The following is an 18,029-nucleotide window of genomic DNA, read 5'->3' as shown; positions in this document are numbered from 1 at the left end:
TTGTAAAAAAATTATAAAAAAATACATAAAATAAAAGTATATAAACTATATGCATATACATTCATACATACATACACTATATTCAATATAGTGTATGTATGTATGTATGTATGTATGTATTAGGGGTGTAACAGTAAATGTATTTGTATTGAACCGTTTCGGTACGGGGTGCTCGGTTCGGTGCGGAGGCGTACCGAACGAGTTCCATACGGACATATTAAGTAGAGGACCGCATGTGTGGAACATGCTGCGGCCACACATGCACAGTTGCGCACACCGTAGCTGTGTTCGAAATCGTTCCCTATTCACTCACTATTCCCTATAGTGTTCATGATATAGTGCACTATTTAGGGAACGAACAAAGAGAATTCGGACACTACGCTGAACATTTCTAAACGTCATTTGTGTTAGTAAATGCGCCGGGTATTTGTGTGACGCAGACGGATGCGCCCACATCATGTAAACAAACCGGGCACTCACGAGGAAAGCTGGAGGTTGTATTGATGTTGAACGTTACATTTCCTTGTTCGTTGTTTTTTTTTATTAATTTTGAATGTTAAATATTCTATGTTAAATCCCAAATAAATTGTTGACATTTCTAAACGAAAGCCTCCATTAAATATATTCGTTTTCGAGGTTAATCAGCTTCTTCTTCTCCTCCGGAAAAACACGACCGCATTGCATTGTGGTATACGGGAGTAACATGTAGGGCAGGCCTATTCAACTAGCGGCCCGTGGGCCAAATGCGGCCCCTCTTACTTTTTTTCTGGCCCGCAAGAGGTTGCATGCAAAAAATAAATAAAATAAAGGAGAAACATAGTTGCATGCAAATCAGGTTTCTGTGTGTAGCCGGTGATACTAGCCAGTATCAGTACCCCACAATCAGGAACTGGCATCACTTATTCTGACAATGTGTGGCTCAACCGATACGTGTGAATCTAGCTTTTCTCATATGAATGCCATCAGAACAAGGGCACGTTGCTCCATGACCTCCATGAGAAGCTGCATGAGTGTCTCAGGATGAGCCAAACTAGGCAAACAAGGCAGTGCAATCTTTCTCACTGACTCACTGCCTCAAAATGTCTCATATGTACAGTAGTTCTGTTTTGTGATGATTCGAACAACATTGTTGAATTCTAAATACGTGTCCAAAATCCTTTATAATGATACGATTAAAAGTCCGACAAGTTTATTCCATGTAGTAGTATTATGTATATTAAGTTAACACTACCTTAAGTACGATTTATTTGTAGCGATTCATTCACGAAGTTTTACTCTGTGTGGCCCATGAACCCCCAGTGGTTTTCCTTTTCGGCCCACTCGTTAAGGAGGTTGAATAGCCCTGATGTAGGGTACATCGTATGTACACTCAAATTTTGTGTATTATTATCCTGCAGATAATTTTTTTTATTTCTACATTTCAGAATCTTTAAGCAGAATTCTAGCTTTTTATTGTCTAATGTTCCTATTGTAAAAAGCACAAAAGTGTGTTATGAACAACTTGAAGCACATGTTATGAAGCACATTTATATTTAGCATTTGGATTTCTTACTGTACCGAAAATGAACCGAACCGTGACCTCAAAACCAAGGTACGTACCGAACCGAGATTTTTGTGTACCGTTACAACCCTAGTACACAGTAAAAAAGTGTCAATTTTACTCTTTAAGAGTTGAATTTAACTCTGTGTCAGATAACATTTGGTCCCACCCTAAATTAGTGTAAAATTTACTCTGTAGCCAGTGTAAGATTTTCAGAGTTAATATTACTCTATTTCGTTTCACAATTTACAATGAAATGTGTAAAAACATTTAACACTGTGATCTGTTTACACTGTTAGAGTAAAATGATTTCACTACATAGAGTAGTTTCCACTCTAAATAGGCTATTCTTAAAATACACTATAGTGTATATTTATTTTATTTTATTTTAATTAAATAGTAATGTTTTTAACTGCTATAATATAAGACAATACACACCATCAGGTACTGTAGCACCATTTATTTCCTGATAACTCCTCAGAGATAACAATATGGGACAACATACATAGTGGTGTCATTCTTTCCACATGACATTTGTAACAATAACATCACATGCACTATTCACATGACACTTATTCAGATGCTTCCTAAGACCAGAAAAACTAGTGAAAAAACGTGAGCATCCCACTTGGCCACATTGAAGATAAAGAGTCCTTCCCGTACAGAGTCCATGTATTACTTTGAGGTGCTTTACTAGATTGTTTGCTTCACCAAAGACATTGATGCAAAGAAAGCACCTCATTGTTTAATTTCAAGAGTGCCTAACGCACCATTCTCGCTCGCAACTCTGCAATTCTTGGTGTTTCCTTAGTTTTCCCCACGTCAATGTTGTAAATGGAAGTTTGCAGAAAAGTGAAAAAGTTGTTCAAGGCAGGACTGTAAGATGTACCAAACGCATAGTGGGCCTTGAAGAGCTCATCCAGGGCTCCAACCGAGCTGGTGGCTTGGCATGGAAGTGCATGCTTGTCGATGGCAATGAAGAAAGAGTGAATGCTGCTTTTTGTGGGTCCGTGAGCAAGGAGGTAGGGCTGACTGCTTTGAGGGATGTTGTCAAGATGCTGCTGCACACTTGTTCCCGTCTATAACAAAACACATTCAACAACACTATTTATTAAAACAATAACATGATATCACTCCAATCTCTAAACAATTTAAGGATTCAAGAATTTTATGTCACATGCATAGAATTACTTGCGCAAAGCACATGCAGTGAAACTGTAAGGTTCTCCAGAAGAAAGAAAGGTTCAAAGGGAAGAGGGGTGTGTGTGTGTGTGTGTGTGTGTGTGTGTGTGTGTGTGTGTGTGTTCTTGTATTCCTATACTTATGGGGACATCGATCTGTTCACACAGTCACGCCGTGGGGACCTCTGACAGTATGGTGACCAAAATCGAGGTCCCCATGAGGGAAAGTGCTTTAAATGAATGCAGGAGTCAATCTGAAGGTGCCTCTGTGATTTTTAGCTTTGGCCCATAATTCACAAATTTCTGTTTTTATTTTCGGGACACACACACAGATTTCTCACTATCGCCCCCTAGAATCCCAAGTTGGTATTGCAACTAATAGTTCACACACACCACTACCAAATATGGTAGGTACTGCCCCTTCCTGGTCCCCATAATGTATGAATTCACAAACTAAGAACTTTTTTCAGTGTTAATCAACAATTAGGCTATTGGAAACGTTTATTTGCAATAGATGCCAACTACATTGCTAAGAAGTTGTGCATAGAAGACGTAAGTTATATATCGCCATAGATTAATTTAGTATGTTCTAATTGTGTGCTTGTGTGCACAAAGTAAGTTAGATATCAAAGAGTTCTCAATTTAACACAAAACAAGTTCACGTGTACATTGCATGTTTTAAAGCGCATTAAGAAAAAGTAATGCCTAATTAGCCTGCGCCAGTGGTTAGGAGTAGCCCACAGCCACGTTAGCTGGTGCTGTAAATTGACAGTGCAAAGTTGTCGGAAACTGATTTTATGCAGTGTATTATGGCAGATGCTAGATTAAAATATCAGATTTTCAAGTACTAGGTGCTGTGTGGTTTCTTTAATTTAGATGTAGGCTACTGTGCCGACATTGTCGTATAAAATATGTTTGCCTACCCTGGCGATCGTGTCAAACTCTGCATATGAATATCGCACACATGTTTAAAATACAAACAATGGTTATGACACAAAATACTGTTAAATAAATAGTCTTCTACATATATCAGGGATATTTGTATTTGCGACAGCAGAATGGTGCTTTAACCATGGCGCTTGATTGCTGGCAACCTGCGCGCTCTCTGACGTGACTGCCTCTTCGGTGGCCGTCCGGGGAGAACGCATTTTATTTTATTCAATACAAAATGCAACTTATAGGAATTGTAATTGCTTTATAATTAATTGAGTGTTCGATTGAAATAATATATTGCTTGATATAGTAAAAGCAATAAAACATGACTTCTTATTAGTGAATTAGCATTTATAGATATGGTATTTTTCCATAATAATAATAAGATTAAACATATTTCCGATTGATTTCTTATTTTTCCAAGAGTCCAAACAATACATTCTTCCAATGCTAGCAAGGGGCTTGTGACTTTGGCCGTTTACTTTTAATGTGAAATCAGACAGGAAGTCAAATGTACCTTCAGGTTCAACCTCAATCTACAAGAAGAGCATTTTATCTCTGTGAAACCGTCGAATTTAATGCATATTCAGGATTTACCCGGAGCAAGTGGCGTGTTCAGTAAGTATTCAACAATTTTCTTGAAATATCGTGTAATAGCAAGAGCTTTATGCATCATGTAGCCGTTTATTTATGTTTTAAAATGGTCTGCTTGTTGACTGCTAGCCAAACGCACATGTAACGTTAGCTAGTTAGCATTAGCATCCGCAGCATTAGCATCCGCAGCCTGGGCTCTGTCGCCGGAGCCCCGGCGACAGTGCAGTTTTTCAAGCGTAGAAAATGCTTAACATTTCACAAAATGTAAATGTGTTATTCAGCTACCAACTTTGAATGCATCTCATGTAGTATGATTTAACTAGAACTGATAAGATAAGATAAAAAGATAATAACTTTATTTTATCCCATGCATGGGAAATTAACTTGAAGTCAAATCGATTTCACTTTTGTATTTTTCTGCAGTTTGAAATGCCACCACGAACCAGTCCCCTCACAGATGCCCGTCACCATGTAGGTTTAAAGACTGACAAAACATGGAAACTGGAGGTGAAGTTCATCAATGCAGTAAAAGGTAAAATTATGGCATATGGTATATCGATGGATGGATGGATGGATGGATGGATATAAAGGGTGGAAGTGGGATTATAATAAATTACAAAACACGTTTCTTAAAGTGATACCATATCTAATTCCTCTCCATTAGGTAAGCAGGTCTAAAGAATGTGATTCAATTACACTTACTATTGTACTGTAGATTGGTTAAATCAGAGTGTGATTTTGCTCAGTGAGTTTTCTGTCCTACAGTATACAGTAGAATAAACCAAGACCGATTTTTAAGGTCACAGTGAAATATGAACTTTACCAAAATAACTGTATTTTGTATGTATTTATTCTGTATTCAATAAGCTACATTAATCTTACTGTCATTTCTACTATAATGATTGACCAGCGTCTCAAAGAGAGGCTATGCTTACACGTATGTCGGTAATTGATGCCAATACCCAAGCATTATACTGTATTTAAGAAACATGATTATAATTGCAAAACTTCTTAGGAAGCCAATTTATGCGTTATTGTCACTCTTCATCTGTTGCGAAGGGCTGAAAATGGAATGTTTTAATTTCCCTGTTTTAATTAAAGATGTCTGTCTTTTTTTTTTTTTTTACAGGGCGTGGGGTGTTTGCCATAGGTTCATTCTCCAAAGGAGATTTTATAGTGGAATACAGGGGAGATTTGATAAATGATGGTGAAGCTCAAAAGAGAAGAATTTATAACCCTGCATGTTCTGGATTTTTGTTCACGTTCAAGTGGGGAGGCAAAACATGGTGGTAAGATTTTTAAATTGCACCTAACTATACTACCTTATACTGAAGTCGTTACACTTGCTTACACAAAACTAATCCAATAATTACTAATCCGCCGCTGCCGTAGCCTGCTACCAACTGCAGGAAAGTATAAACTACGCTGCTGCTGAGACACAAGTCCCTCAAAATGCAATGCAAGGGTAGTTTTATTTCTAACATTAATCTTTCAACACTGACATTTATATATGTGTGTAAGGGATAATGTATAGAACGCCGGTCATTATCGGGGAAAGGGCGAACCGGACACCGATGCGAAAGTGGAGGTGTCTTGCTTCGCCATGAAGGGGCTTATTTTGGATAATGTCAGGCGACATCCTATACAATATCCCGCTTATTACACGGCTACTTGCCAAAATGAAAAAATAACTTCACACGGTGTGTCTTTTTAAAATTTATTTATTACCATTGACACCTACGTTCCACTGAACAGTGCAGCTCAGGCGATATCTAGTCATTATATATCTATGGAAATGTTCTGTCTGTCGTCCCCTGCATTTGGGTCAACCTTCCGGAATCCATTCTGACTTTAACTTGTAGGCTCACTCAATCAATCTGTCATGTTAAACTGTGATCTTGCATGCTAGTAAATTATGTTTTAATGAGAAGAAATCTCTGTAGAGTTCCTGATATAGACTAAAAAGCAGTGAGAGAGGCTGTCTGGGGCATAAAAAGTAATATTTTTTTCCATTTTCTCTATTTTTATTTGTGGTTTTAAAGCATTGACGCCTCGAGAGAAGATGGTTCTTTCGGCCGCCTGGTGAACGATGACCACAGACATCCCAATGCCAGGATGAAGAGTATCGACTTTGCAGGAAGCACACACCTCTGTCTTTTTGCCCTCAAAGACATTAAAGAAGGTGAAGAAATTGCATACAATTATGGAGGAGAGGACTGCCCATGGCGAAAGCAGGTACGTGTCACAACTAGTGTTAAGGTATATATAATTAAAAAATGCCTTGGAATACCTTTATGATAGATGGTATCTTTGTTTGAAACTATATAAATCTACTTAAATAAATGTTTTTTTCTATTGAATATTAAAACATTGGATATTCAGGAGGCATCTAAATCAGGGCCAAATGTCCCTGTAGTCTGGGACTTTCACGACGTCCCCACAATACAACTTTTATGGTTTTGTTTCAGTGAAACTTTATGTTAAGTATCTGATAACCGAGAACGTACAGGTGTGTGAAATGTCCCCACTCAGCAGGGTTTATTCAAGATGAGTGAAATATCCCCACTAGGCATAATCTATTTGACAGCAGACAGGTTGACAAAGCAGGACAAAATATGAGATTTGAATTCCTTCTCACTAGTCTGGTGTGTGGGCATGTATTTGACCCAAGAGTCATGTCCTCTAGAAAATGTTTTCAAATAATAAAATATAATGCAGTGTTTACATGAAATTGACTGATTTCGTTTTTGTATCAAATTGCAGATTGCAACAGGTAAACCTGACGTGCCCTGTGTGAGCTCCAATCCTGTGCTCATGTCAAAGCAACTGTGGGATAAAGCTGCCATGTCAGAGGAAACTGGTCAACAGGTAATTCATGTCCATCACTTAATGTTTACTTCTAGTGTCTTCTAGTCACCATTGACGTCTGCAGTTGTTTTCCTTTAGCAGGTAAATTAAGAGAATATGATAACTTTGAGGGAATCTATTATACATCAGGTCTGCCAAACAGTTTTCTGTAATGCTTGCATAAGGCTAATGATTAAGGGATATTTAGGAAACATCTGAAACGTGATGTGTAATTTTCCAGGGGCAAAATGTCACTGTAGTCTGGGACTTTCACGACGTCCCCACAATACACCTTGTATTGTTTTGTTTCAGTGAAACTTTATGTTAAGTATCTGATAACCGAGAACGTCCAGGTGTGTGAAATGTCCCCACTCAGCAGGGTTTATTCAAGATGAGTGAAATGTCCCCACTAGGCATAATCTATTTGACAGCAGACAGGTTGACAAAGCAGGACAAAATATGAGATTTGAATTCCTTCTCACTTGTCTGGTGTGTGAGCATGTATTTGACCCAAGAGTCATGTCCTCTAGAAAATGTTTTCAAATAATAAAATATAATGCAGTGTTTACATGAAATTGACTGATTTCGTTTTTGTATCAAATTGCAGATGGTAACAGGTAAACCTGACACGCCCTGTGTGAGCTCAAATCCTGTGCTCATGTCCAAGCAACTATGGGATAAAGCTGACATGTCAGAGGAAACTGGTCAACAGGTAATTCATGTCCATCACTTAATGTTTACTTCTGGTGTCTTCTAGTCACCATTGACTTCTGCAGTTGTTTTCCTTAAGCAGGTAAATTAAGAGAATATGATAATTTTGAGGGAATCTATTATGCATCAGGTCTGCCAAACAGTTTTCTGTAATGCTTGTATAAGGCTAATGATTAAGGGATATTTAGGACACACAGTGCACCTTTTATTGTTTTGTTTCAGTGAAATGTTACTTTAAGTATCTGATAACTAAGAATGTACAGGTGTATGAAATGTCCCCACTTAGCAGGGTTTATTCAAGATATGATATGTTAACTATTACAAAATTTCAAACATTAGTCAAACTTCTTTTATGCAATACTGTTCCGAGAAAATTTAAAAGCAAGTGTTGTATTTTATTAGTTAATGCATTATAAATTCTTATTGCCAGTTGATCAATTAATGATGAACTTCAAAATTTTATAAAGATGTTCTCGCTGTTTGCCATACCTGTTTTTTAGAAAGATTTAACTTCACTTCCAACCTTGAAGTTGCATTGTAATATGACATTTGTGTCAAAGCATTGTACTTTATCCAAAAAATATTTTGAGGTCTAATTCAGCATATTCCAATGTGTTTGGTACTTTTTGTTTCTTTGCAAAATAGCGTAATGCCCTCAAATGTTGCTTGTGTTACAGACTGAGAGAGAATTCCAGCATATTTCAGCAAGACTCAGACGGACAAAAACCATCATTGTAAGTTATCATTATATGGCTGGATCAATATTATATAAATGTTAAATAAGCTGTTGTCATAATGTACCTGATTTACTGGGATTACATTCTAAATTATAAAAAAATGTTTTTTAGATGAAAGACAGATGTGTGGAAGATTCTGATCCGTACGATAGTACATCAGCTAGTGAAGAAGAGTATGTGCCAGAATCCGCAGCTGAAGAAGAGGACAGTGATGCTAGCCTTCCTCTTAAACAAACACCCCGCAAGTCTCTTGATTGGTTACCAAGTGAATGTAGTCCAATTTTATGCGATAGTTCAACAACCAATGTGGACATCAACAGTACAGACTGTCAAATCGCAGAAGAGCAACCCTCCTCAAGTCAGGGACCCAATGCAATGTGGTTGTTGATGCATTCGACAAGAATGATGGCAAGAGGGTCTACAACAAGAGGCAACATTGTATGTATTGCAGCAAGCCCTACGCCAAAATTTCAAGGCACCTTGAAAGTGCACACAGTAACCAAATGGATGTGGCAAAAGCCCTTAGTTTTCCGAAGGGATCTAAGGAAAGAAAAATTCAACTAGATTATCTTCGTAAAAAAGGCAACTATGCTCATAATGCCACTGTACTAGAGACGGGCAAGGGGCAACTAGTCCCATGTAAACGACCACCAAAGCAAGCCCAGGGAGTAGATTTTATGCACTGTGCATTCTGCCAAGGGCTGTTCTCTCGAAAGACTCTTAGGCGACACATTCGGATTTGCAAACTAAAGCCTGCAACACACACCCCCAAACCTGGTCAAAACCGCGTTCAGGCTTTATGTACGTACACTGGGCCGGTGCCTAAACATATGAGCAAGCGACTGTGGAAAATTGTGTGTATGATGAATCCAGATTCGGTCACCGCCATAGTAAAAAGTGACAAGGTCATTATGGAGGTTGGGCACATGCTCAGTAAGGGTGGAATGATGGCAAAAAACGAACAGTGTGTCCGAGAAAAAATGCGTGAACTGGGACGACTGGTTGGCAATGCCAGGAAAGTTACGCAGTTAAATAAACTGGAGGATTTCATCAACCCTAAAAATTACCTTCAGATGATCAAAGCTGTCAAAATGACCTGTGGCTATGATAGTGAAACCAACACATTTGCCATTCCATCACTGGCAACCAAACTGGGAAATGCTTTAGTAAAAGTCAGCAAGCTCTTGAAAGCTCAGGGTCTAATATCCAATAACCAAGAGCTTGTGAAGCATGCTACTGAATTCCAAGACGTGCACAATGAGAAATGGAATGCACTCATTTCGGCAACAGCACTGAGGAACCTCGCTGAAGCAAAATGGAATGCACCCACTCTAATGCCATTCACAGAGGATGTTCAAAAACTGCACCAGTTTCTTGATAAAATGCAAGGGGTGTACAGCAGTGCACTGTCAGAGAGCCCTTCTCCAAAGACCTGGACAGACCTTGCAAAGGTATGTTTGACGCAGACCATCCTGTTCAACAGACGCAGGGAAGGAGAGGTTGCAAGCATGCCCCTGGATGTATTTTTGACAAGGGACAGAACTTATCCCCATCAGGATTTGGACTGGGCCTTGTCTGAGGTTGAAAAAAAGCTTTGCAGACATTTCACACGAATTGTCACCAGAGGAAAACGAGGTAGACCGGTGCCAATTCTGCTAACCCCCAAAATGCTCTGTGCACTGGAGCTTCTTGTTGATCAGAGAATTGCTTGCGGGGTCCTTAAGGGCAACATTTATATGTTTGCAAGACCGGAAGCGATGTCACACTTGCGTGGCTCAGATTGCATGCGTGTTATGGCAGCAGCATGTGAGGCAAAGTGCCCGAAGGCGCTGACTTCAACTAAACTACGGAAGCATGCTGCAACACTTTCTACAGTCCTAAACCTGACCGATACCGAGATGGACCAACTGGCAAACTTTCTTGGTCATGATATTCGGATCCATCGTGAGTTCTATAGACTCCCAGACAAGACACTGCAACTTGCAAAGATCAGTAAAGTCCTGATGGCTCTTGAGCAAGGAAGTTTGTCGGATTTCCATGGAAAGAACCTCGATGAAATTGAAATAGATCCAGATGGTATGTTTGATTTTATATTTGCCTTTTGTCGTATGTTTTCATTATTGGTTTGGACATATTTATTAGCTTGTTCTGTTTCCTACAGAAGAAGTTCTGGGTAGGGGTGAGGAGGATTTGTGCAGAGAGGAAGAAAACCGTTCATCAACTCTTCAGGGTATGTGCCAAAAAGAGTTGTCCTTAGTCTGTCTTTATTGTTTAGGTTTGTTGAGGTACTTCCTATATTGGTGCTAAGGTTTGCTACTAGTGTAGTATTCAAGCTATGGTGTCCTCATAGTATTCTATTAGTATTCTATACTTCAATTACCATATTGGACTGTGTTCCACACTGAACTTTCTTTCGATTCGCATAACATATTGCGTTACTATGTGAAGGACTTAACACTCAAACATGAATTCAAAAAAATGCATGCGAGAGACAAATATAACAAGAGACAAAGTGCTCTGGCTTTTACAATCAGGAGACCAAGGTACGGATAGACAGACGTGAAACTGAAACTTGAATCAGGTATGTCTGGGATGTAATTCTGTGACAGCGGAGAACCTCAAATGGATCATTAATCAGTTCTATGATGTTCAGATGTACTAACAAAAGAAAAACAACAAATCTAGAGTCTCTAATCGTTGAATTGATTAATTTAAATGTTTTAAAGCATTCTTACAGGATTATTTTTTGTTGTTTATGTTCTGCATTGTTATAGCACATCTGACGTATCTTTTTAAAAAACATATATATTAATGTATTTTATAGAATCATCAGAAGAGGAAACCGTTGGAGACACGGAGGGGAATAAAGTCCCAGCAAAACAGAGAAGCAAACTGCCACCAGCAGAAGATGGAGCATCTTCTGCAGTCAGTGCTGTGAGCCATTCTTCCAAAGGTGAATTCTTACACTTATTTGGTTATTTATTGGACTAACGTAATTCATTGGACAACGTAATGTTGTAAAGTACAAATTTGAGGTTATATAAGTCAAAATGAAAACATTTTAATGAGGTAGTGTTACTCATCGCAGCTCTCTAGTCTAGTCACAATCTCAGCCTGGTGAATACCTTCTGTTCTATTTTAGGTTAATATATCTGACATTTGATCAGAATAAGCACAAAGAAGAGCACTACAATTACCATATTGGACTGCGTTCCACAATGAACTTTTTTGGATTCACATAACGTATTACGTTGCTATGTGAAGGACTTAACACTCAAAAATGAATTTAAAAAAATAAGCAGACAAATCGTATGCATGAGAGAGACAAATATAACAAGAGACAAAGTGCTCTGGCTTTGACAATCAGGAGACCAAGGTACGGATAGACGGAGGTGAAACTGAAACTTGTACGTGACAATAGACGTCTGAAGAATAAGTTCCACCACTGAGGCTCCGGTTCCCTCGGTCAAATGTCTGTTAAACAACAAGGTGTTTTTGAATGATCGTACATAACAAACTCTGTAGGTGGCGAAGAAGTTAAAGCTGCGTCACGCTTTAAACTACACCCTTTTTCCATCTAGTGTCGACTGGGTTTTTGGTTTGTTGGTGCCGTTGAAGTAGTAAACGATTATTAATGCTACTTTAACGGTACCGACAATCCAAAAACCCAGTCGACACTAGATGGAAAAAGTGTGTAGTTCAAAACGTGACGCAGCTTCCCTTTTTTTCTTCGCAACCTACAGAGTTTGTTATGTAAGATTATTCAAACACGCCATGTTATTTAATATAGACATTTGACCGAGGGTACCGGAGCCTCAGAGGTGGAATTTATTCAGAGGTCTATGTGACTTCAATTTATATTTTGACTATTCTGTATCTTGATGCCTCTTCCTGGCCCACAAGGATACACCAGCAGGTTCTGCCATGTACTAACGGCCCTCTGATGGCTCGAGTCTGTGCGTGATGTGTGTCTATGCTAATGTATGTATGTGCTGGTATACTTTTAAAAATAAAGTATCAATGCATCTAATTCTCCATCCGTCTCTGGTGCTATTTACTGTGGACCCACACCTGTTTGGGAGATCCCTCCCATGTGTGAGGGTGGCATCGATGGGGTTGGTAAAATAAAAACCCATACACGCATAGTACATGGTAATATCATGAAATAAGTTGGTATCACGCCACATATAGATGGTGGATGGCAAAGAGGAACATTTGCAGAGGGCATGGCCGCCCCTGGTTCCATGGGCTCTCGGAAATTGAGAGGTTAAAACACCTTTGTCCCTCGGGCTATACTATACAATTTTCATTGTTTAATGTACATGCAGGTCCCCATTAGTCACCAAATAATCTGTGTGAAATATTCTAATTTATGTAAATGATGTCCCCTGAAAGCATGTTTACTGGTTTTTCCGGAAGTCCCCATAAAGCTTGGTTAAACCATCACTTCATCATTTCAGAGTTTTGAAGGCGTGTATAGGTTAACTAAGCTATGGCAAGTTTACTGAATTTTTTTCAGCTCTCTACAACCTCTGGAAAGGGTGGTCCTCACAAGTGATGATTATAAAGGTCGTCCTCATGAGTTATGAAAACCAGTATGTGTGTGTGTGTGTGTGTGTGTGTGTGTCTGTGTATTGTAGAACTTTGAGTGATGACAGAAATTAGATAGATAAAATGATACAATGATGTTTGAGGGGATGCACGGCTGCAGTGTGTGTGTTTGGGGGTGAGTGATGTTTGAGTGTAGGGTGGCGTTGACAAAGGGGTAGTGAGTGTGGGTGGGGTGGAGTTGGGGTGTGTTGGTGGATGTTTGGAGTTTGAGGTGTTGTTGGCAGGGGGGTGGGTGGTGGTGGGAGGGATGAGGTTTGATTAATGTCTAGTGTACCTTTTGGAATTTGATGAGGTGATAAACTGCATTAGATGCAGATATCTTCCCTGGCCTCTTTCGTCCCTGTGCAGATGGTGGTAGCAGATGTAGCAGCAGTATGATGGCAGACATGTCACTGTCCCAGCCTAGAGGCCAACAAGTATCAGGTTAACATTATGCCATAATTTTCCACCATCCTCAATATATTTAGCAACATGCTTCTCCACATCAAAGACTTACCTTTTTCAACTTCAGTAGATGTCTCGGCGTTGCGCATTAAATCAAGAAGGTCTGTGGAGGGGACCAGTCCATGGCTTTCCTTAATGACTCCTGCTTTGAAAGTGGTAGGCCACCTCTCCATGAACTTGTTGGCAGTCTGCTCACCAAACATCACTCTAAAATCTTGTTCTATCTGTAGTTTGAAAAAGAAAAAAAAGAAGAAAAGGAGGACAACCTGAGTTGGTACCTTGTGCTACATTTTACAATATGTCTCAGTATTCAATGAATGTAGATGCCATACCAGTCCTGGTGTGTCTAGGAACCGTGGAAATACTGAGAAGACCTCTGCTGATTTGTTCTCATCATTGACCATGGCGTGGCGGTATGCGAAAGTGACTTTCATCTTTTCACGGATGGTCTCCTCATCAGCAGTGTGTCTCAAGAAAGCGATAGCGCATTCCACTTCCTCGTCAGTCAGGACTCTGTCGGCAGTAAAGGGTCTAGTACGCCCATGGCCTGGCCCACCAACTTTAGAACAAGACAATTTTGTTGTTGCTGTTAATAACTACACAGTTTCATATCCTCCTTTAAACACATTTCACAGGTTGATAATTCCACCTCATGATAAATATTAACTTTAGGAGATGTACTAACTGCAGGACCTCTTTCCTCAGCAGCTTTTCGTTGAATTGTCTTCAACCGCCATGCAATGTAGCCTGAACCACTTTCAGGATCGTAGTAATGTTCCTATGTATAATGTAGGCACAGTGTGATATATACATTCATATGATCTCTGAGCTCTGGATAAAAGCGTCTGCTAAATGCATAAATGTAAATGTAAATCTCAGCAGTTCGAAGGGCAAATATATTTTAAAACCTTTACTTACATAGCCATTCTGTGAATATGGGTCTTCAAGGTATGGAAACAGAGCGACAATCCCCTGTGCATACATCACTTTTACACTCCGGGGCGGCGATGTCCTGGTGTATTCAATAATCAACATTCATAGATAGCATTGAACAACATGATCTAAACAATAATTGCTATGTTTAAACAATGTCTCATGATAACATATTTGATCCATACTTACCCATGTGTTTCCGTCATCTCTGCAGTAAGTATGTTGATGAGCTGTCTTCTGGTTGAATCTGTAAATGATTTCGTTTTCGCATACTCCTCCATGACACGGTCACCTCCAGGCTTTGTCGTCAAGATTTTTTCAATCAGCTAAGAAATAAAATGTGCAGTATTGTATTTTGAAAAATACTTGGAAATTATGAAACAAATAAGATGCACCTCAAATTAAACATGTGAATCAAACTCCCCACACACAAACAACTCACAGCTTTTGCTTCATAGTTAATGCGGCAAGGCCTTTTAGGTTGACTTCCTTCGGCTGCAACTGGCTCCTCAGCTGGGTCACACAACGAGAAGTTGAGGATCACTGTGTCTTCAGATGCAATAGAGCAGGGCTATTCAACCTCCTTAACGAGTGGGCCGAAAAGGAAAACCACTGGGGGTTCATGGGCCACACAGAGTAAAACTTCGTGAATGAATCGCTACAAATAAATCGTACTTAAGGTAGTGTTAACTTAATATACATAATACTACTACATGGAATAAACTTGTCGGACTTTTAATCGTATCATTATAAAGGATTTTGGACACGTATTTAGAATTCAACAATGTTGTTTGAATCATCACAAAACAGAACTACTGTACATATGAGACATTTTGAGGCAGTGAGTCAGTGAGAAAGATTGCACTGCCTTGTTTGCCTAGTTTGGCTCATCCTGAGACACTCATGCAGCTTCTCATGGAGGTCATGGAGCAACGTGCCCTTGTTCTGATGGCATTCATATGAGAAAAGCTAGATTCACACGTATCGGTTGAGCCACACATTGTCAGAATAAGTGATGCCAGTTCCTGATTGTGGGGTACTGATACTGGCTAGTATCACCGGCTACACACAGAAACCTGATTTGCATGCAACTATGTTTCTCCTTTATTTTATTTATTTTTTGCATGCAACCTCTTGCGGGCCAGAAAAAAAGTAAGAGGGGCCGCATTTGGCCCACGGGCCGCTAGTTGAATAGGCCTGCAATAGAGCATGGAGATGACGTGGACTGAGGGTTACCTGAGCATTGGGAAATAAGAACACAATTACATAGTTCAACACTTCCACTTCAACGATGTGTGTGTAGTCTTATGCAGGTAGGCAGCAATTACCAGGTGCTTCATTGGCCAATGAAATTAGGAAAGGTCCATGGAACTCTTGTACGATCTCCTCAAAAACCTCAGAGTCGACCTCTGTGTTAGACTGGTCATAAACCTTCATGTCCAACCGTCTGTCTTCAGCAATGTTAAATTTTAGACTCACTAGAGTAAAATAAATAAACAGTGCACAAAATGTTCTGATGAGAAACAATTGCAATATGCCACCACTTGATGAGGCTACTTTCAATCCAAATTTAGTGACTAACCTTCTCTCAAGAAATCACCGAATGTTAGTTCAGGCAGCTTCATGTACTTCTGCACTCCGCCAAACGAGACACGCAGCAGCATTTTCTGTTAAATTTAAATTTAAGGAAGGTTGAATAACTGTTAATATCCATCAAAATATTCTCTGAAGAATCAGAGCAAAGTTATTAGAAAACGTAATGGTCTAATAAACACTCACGGACTTATGGTATTGTAACGCTGGGTGTAAGTTGGCGTCACCTTAATAAAGTCTATTTTTGGGGTCGTGGGTAAGAACAGCACGGGGACAGCTTCTTCAGAGCAACTTGTATATGTTTTATTCTCCGCTCAAGAAAACAGACAAGTGGCACCCTTGTCGCCGGTAACAAACTTGAAACTAGCCTCGTGTGCGGCGTATCACTCCGCCCAACCTAACTACGGTGAACCCTATGGATACAAACTACACAGGAAGAAGTAGTTCCCCAATCTAAATAATTATATAAAGAATATATTTATCAAATCATTAACCATCATAGAAATCATATTTTCTTTTACACAATTATTCACAAAAATAAATCTCCTTACAGTATCAATAGGTTGATATACGGGGTGCTAATAAACTTGTTAGCTGAGAGTATAACCTTGTGTCTTTCTAATGACTTTCTTGCCATTCAGCAATTGTTGAAATTACTCTCAATGTCTGGTTTCAGACAGGCACAAGTCAAGCACGACAACATAACATCTTGCAAATTATTTCAACTTGGGCAGAAACCACGTTGTCAAGCTAACTTGCTAACATTTTGGTACGTTAACCCAACGTCACCCACCCGGCCGAACAACTTCAATTATCACTAACCCATACATTGCACGGTGTTAACAAGTAAATCAAGTCTGAAATGTGTCATTTAAATGAATTTCGTTATCAACTGTATTACTTCTAAGTTCTTGACGTGGTATTGCAGTCGAATGCATCTGAACTTGGAGTCAGTGAGGCATATTGATTAGCTAACTACATCTATGCATGCCTAACTTAACTTAATACGCCTACCATCGTCTATCATCGTCAATGTATTGCAAAAAGTTGGTCGTTAGTGGAAAAATATCTAGCTAGATGGTGAAAACCTACAAATATTCATACAAACTTACCACGATAGGTCTGCTAGTGGGGAGAGAGACGATTTCCAACGCGCCACTGCCCGCTCGAGCTCCAGTTCAGACTAGTACTTTCGCGGGGAATCATCACCACGTAGAGTAGATTTGGTCATTGTGTGCATGTTGGACTTAACTCACTTTTGACACTACTATTTAGACGATTTTACTCTGTGCATTATTATAACTACTCTATCCAGAGGAAAATAGGTTTACTCTGCAATAATGACACTCCATTTTTTACTGTGTATGTATGTACGCTTCCTTGGACTCAGGGTTCGATGCTTCTCCACAAGGTGTCTGAAATTGTAGAGAAGAAATGTATATTGTTGTCCTAACGTCTGTAGAGGTTTGAGGAACACTTGCATGAACAAAATATTTTGCAGTTATGGAGGACGTGCGAAAATGCTTGATAAAGGCGATAGGCTAGTAATGTTACCGGCTGTCTTTACAAGTCACACTATTGTCCCTACAAGTCATAATGCAACCAGATGGCTGTGTATCTTTCCAAATAATCTAAAACATACCAGTTACTAGTGATGGCAGTGTGACACTGAAGCTTTGATACGTGCTTCAAACCCTGATCTACAACTCCCAAGAAGCACTGCTTTGAAGCTTGCTTCAGAGCAAAAAAAATCACGTGACATTTGACGTCCGAAGCAGCAACTGGTTCGTTGCCTGAATGAATCACTTGACTGGTCCGCGGCTCGGTGGAGAAGCTTTGAGCAAAAAAAGAAACCGATTCAATCCATAAGCCGTTGAAAAACGAAGGCAGCCTACCCCAATACCA

At 39.5% G+C, this 18,029-nt stretch overlaps 1 protein-coding gene and 2 long non-coding RNA genes across 3 annotated transcripts; all 3 read right to left on the bottom strand.

The window, feature by feature from the left end:
• Positions 1-1,985: 1,985 nt before the first annotated feature.
• Positions 1,986-14,159, bottom strand: LOC115558159 (uncharacterized). Its single transcript, XM_030376047.1, has 4 exons — positions 13,931-14,159; positions 13,651-13,822; positions 13,429-13,556; positions 1,986-2,619 (listed from the first exon to the last, which is right to left on the bottom strand). The coding sequence occupies exons 1-4, from the start codon at positions 14,030-14,032 to the stop codon at positions 2,302-2,304; spliced, it is 720 nt and encodes a 239-aa protein (XP_030231907.1). The 5' UTR covers positions 14,033-14,159; the 3' UTR covers positions 1,986-2,301.
• Positions 14,160-14,262: 103 nt separating this feature from the next.
• LOC115539359 (uncharacterized) lies at positions 14,263-15,102 on the bottom strand. Its single transcript, XR_003975845.1, has 4 exons — positions 14,974-15,102; positions 14,721-14,857; positions 14,517-14,610; positions 14,263-14,376 (listed from the first exon to the last, which is right to left on the bottom strand). It is a non-coding gene; the product is annotated as an uncharacterized LOC115539359 (long non-coding RNA).
• Positions 15,103-15,781: 679 nt separating this feature from the next.
• Positions 15,782-16,584, bottom strand: LOC115558604 (uncharacterized). The gene is made up of 3 exons (XR_003979354.1): positions 16,352-16,584; positions 16,114-16,198; positions 15,782-16,009 (listed from the first exon to the last, which is right to left on the bottom strand). It is a non-coding gene; the product is annotated as an uncharacterized LOC115558604 (long non-coding RNA).
• Positions 16,585-18,029: the final 1,445 nt, after the last annotated feature.

The sequence above is a fragment of the Gadus morhua genome, chromosome 2 (assembly GCF_902167405.1).
Source record: "Gadus morhua chromosome 2, gadMor3.0, whole genome shotgun sequence".
Taxonomy (NCBI): domain Eukaryota; kingdom Metazoa; phylum Chordata; class Actinopteri; order Gadiformes; family Gadidae; genus Gadus; species Gadus morhua.
Note: the sequence above shows the minus strand (reverse complement) of the source record. Positions and strands in the feature narration are given on the sequence as shown.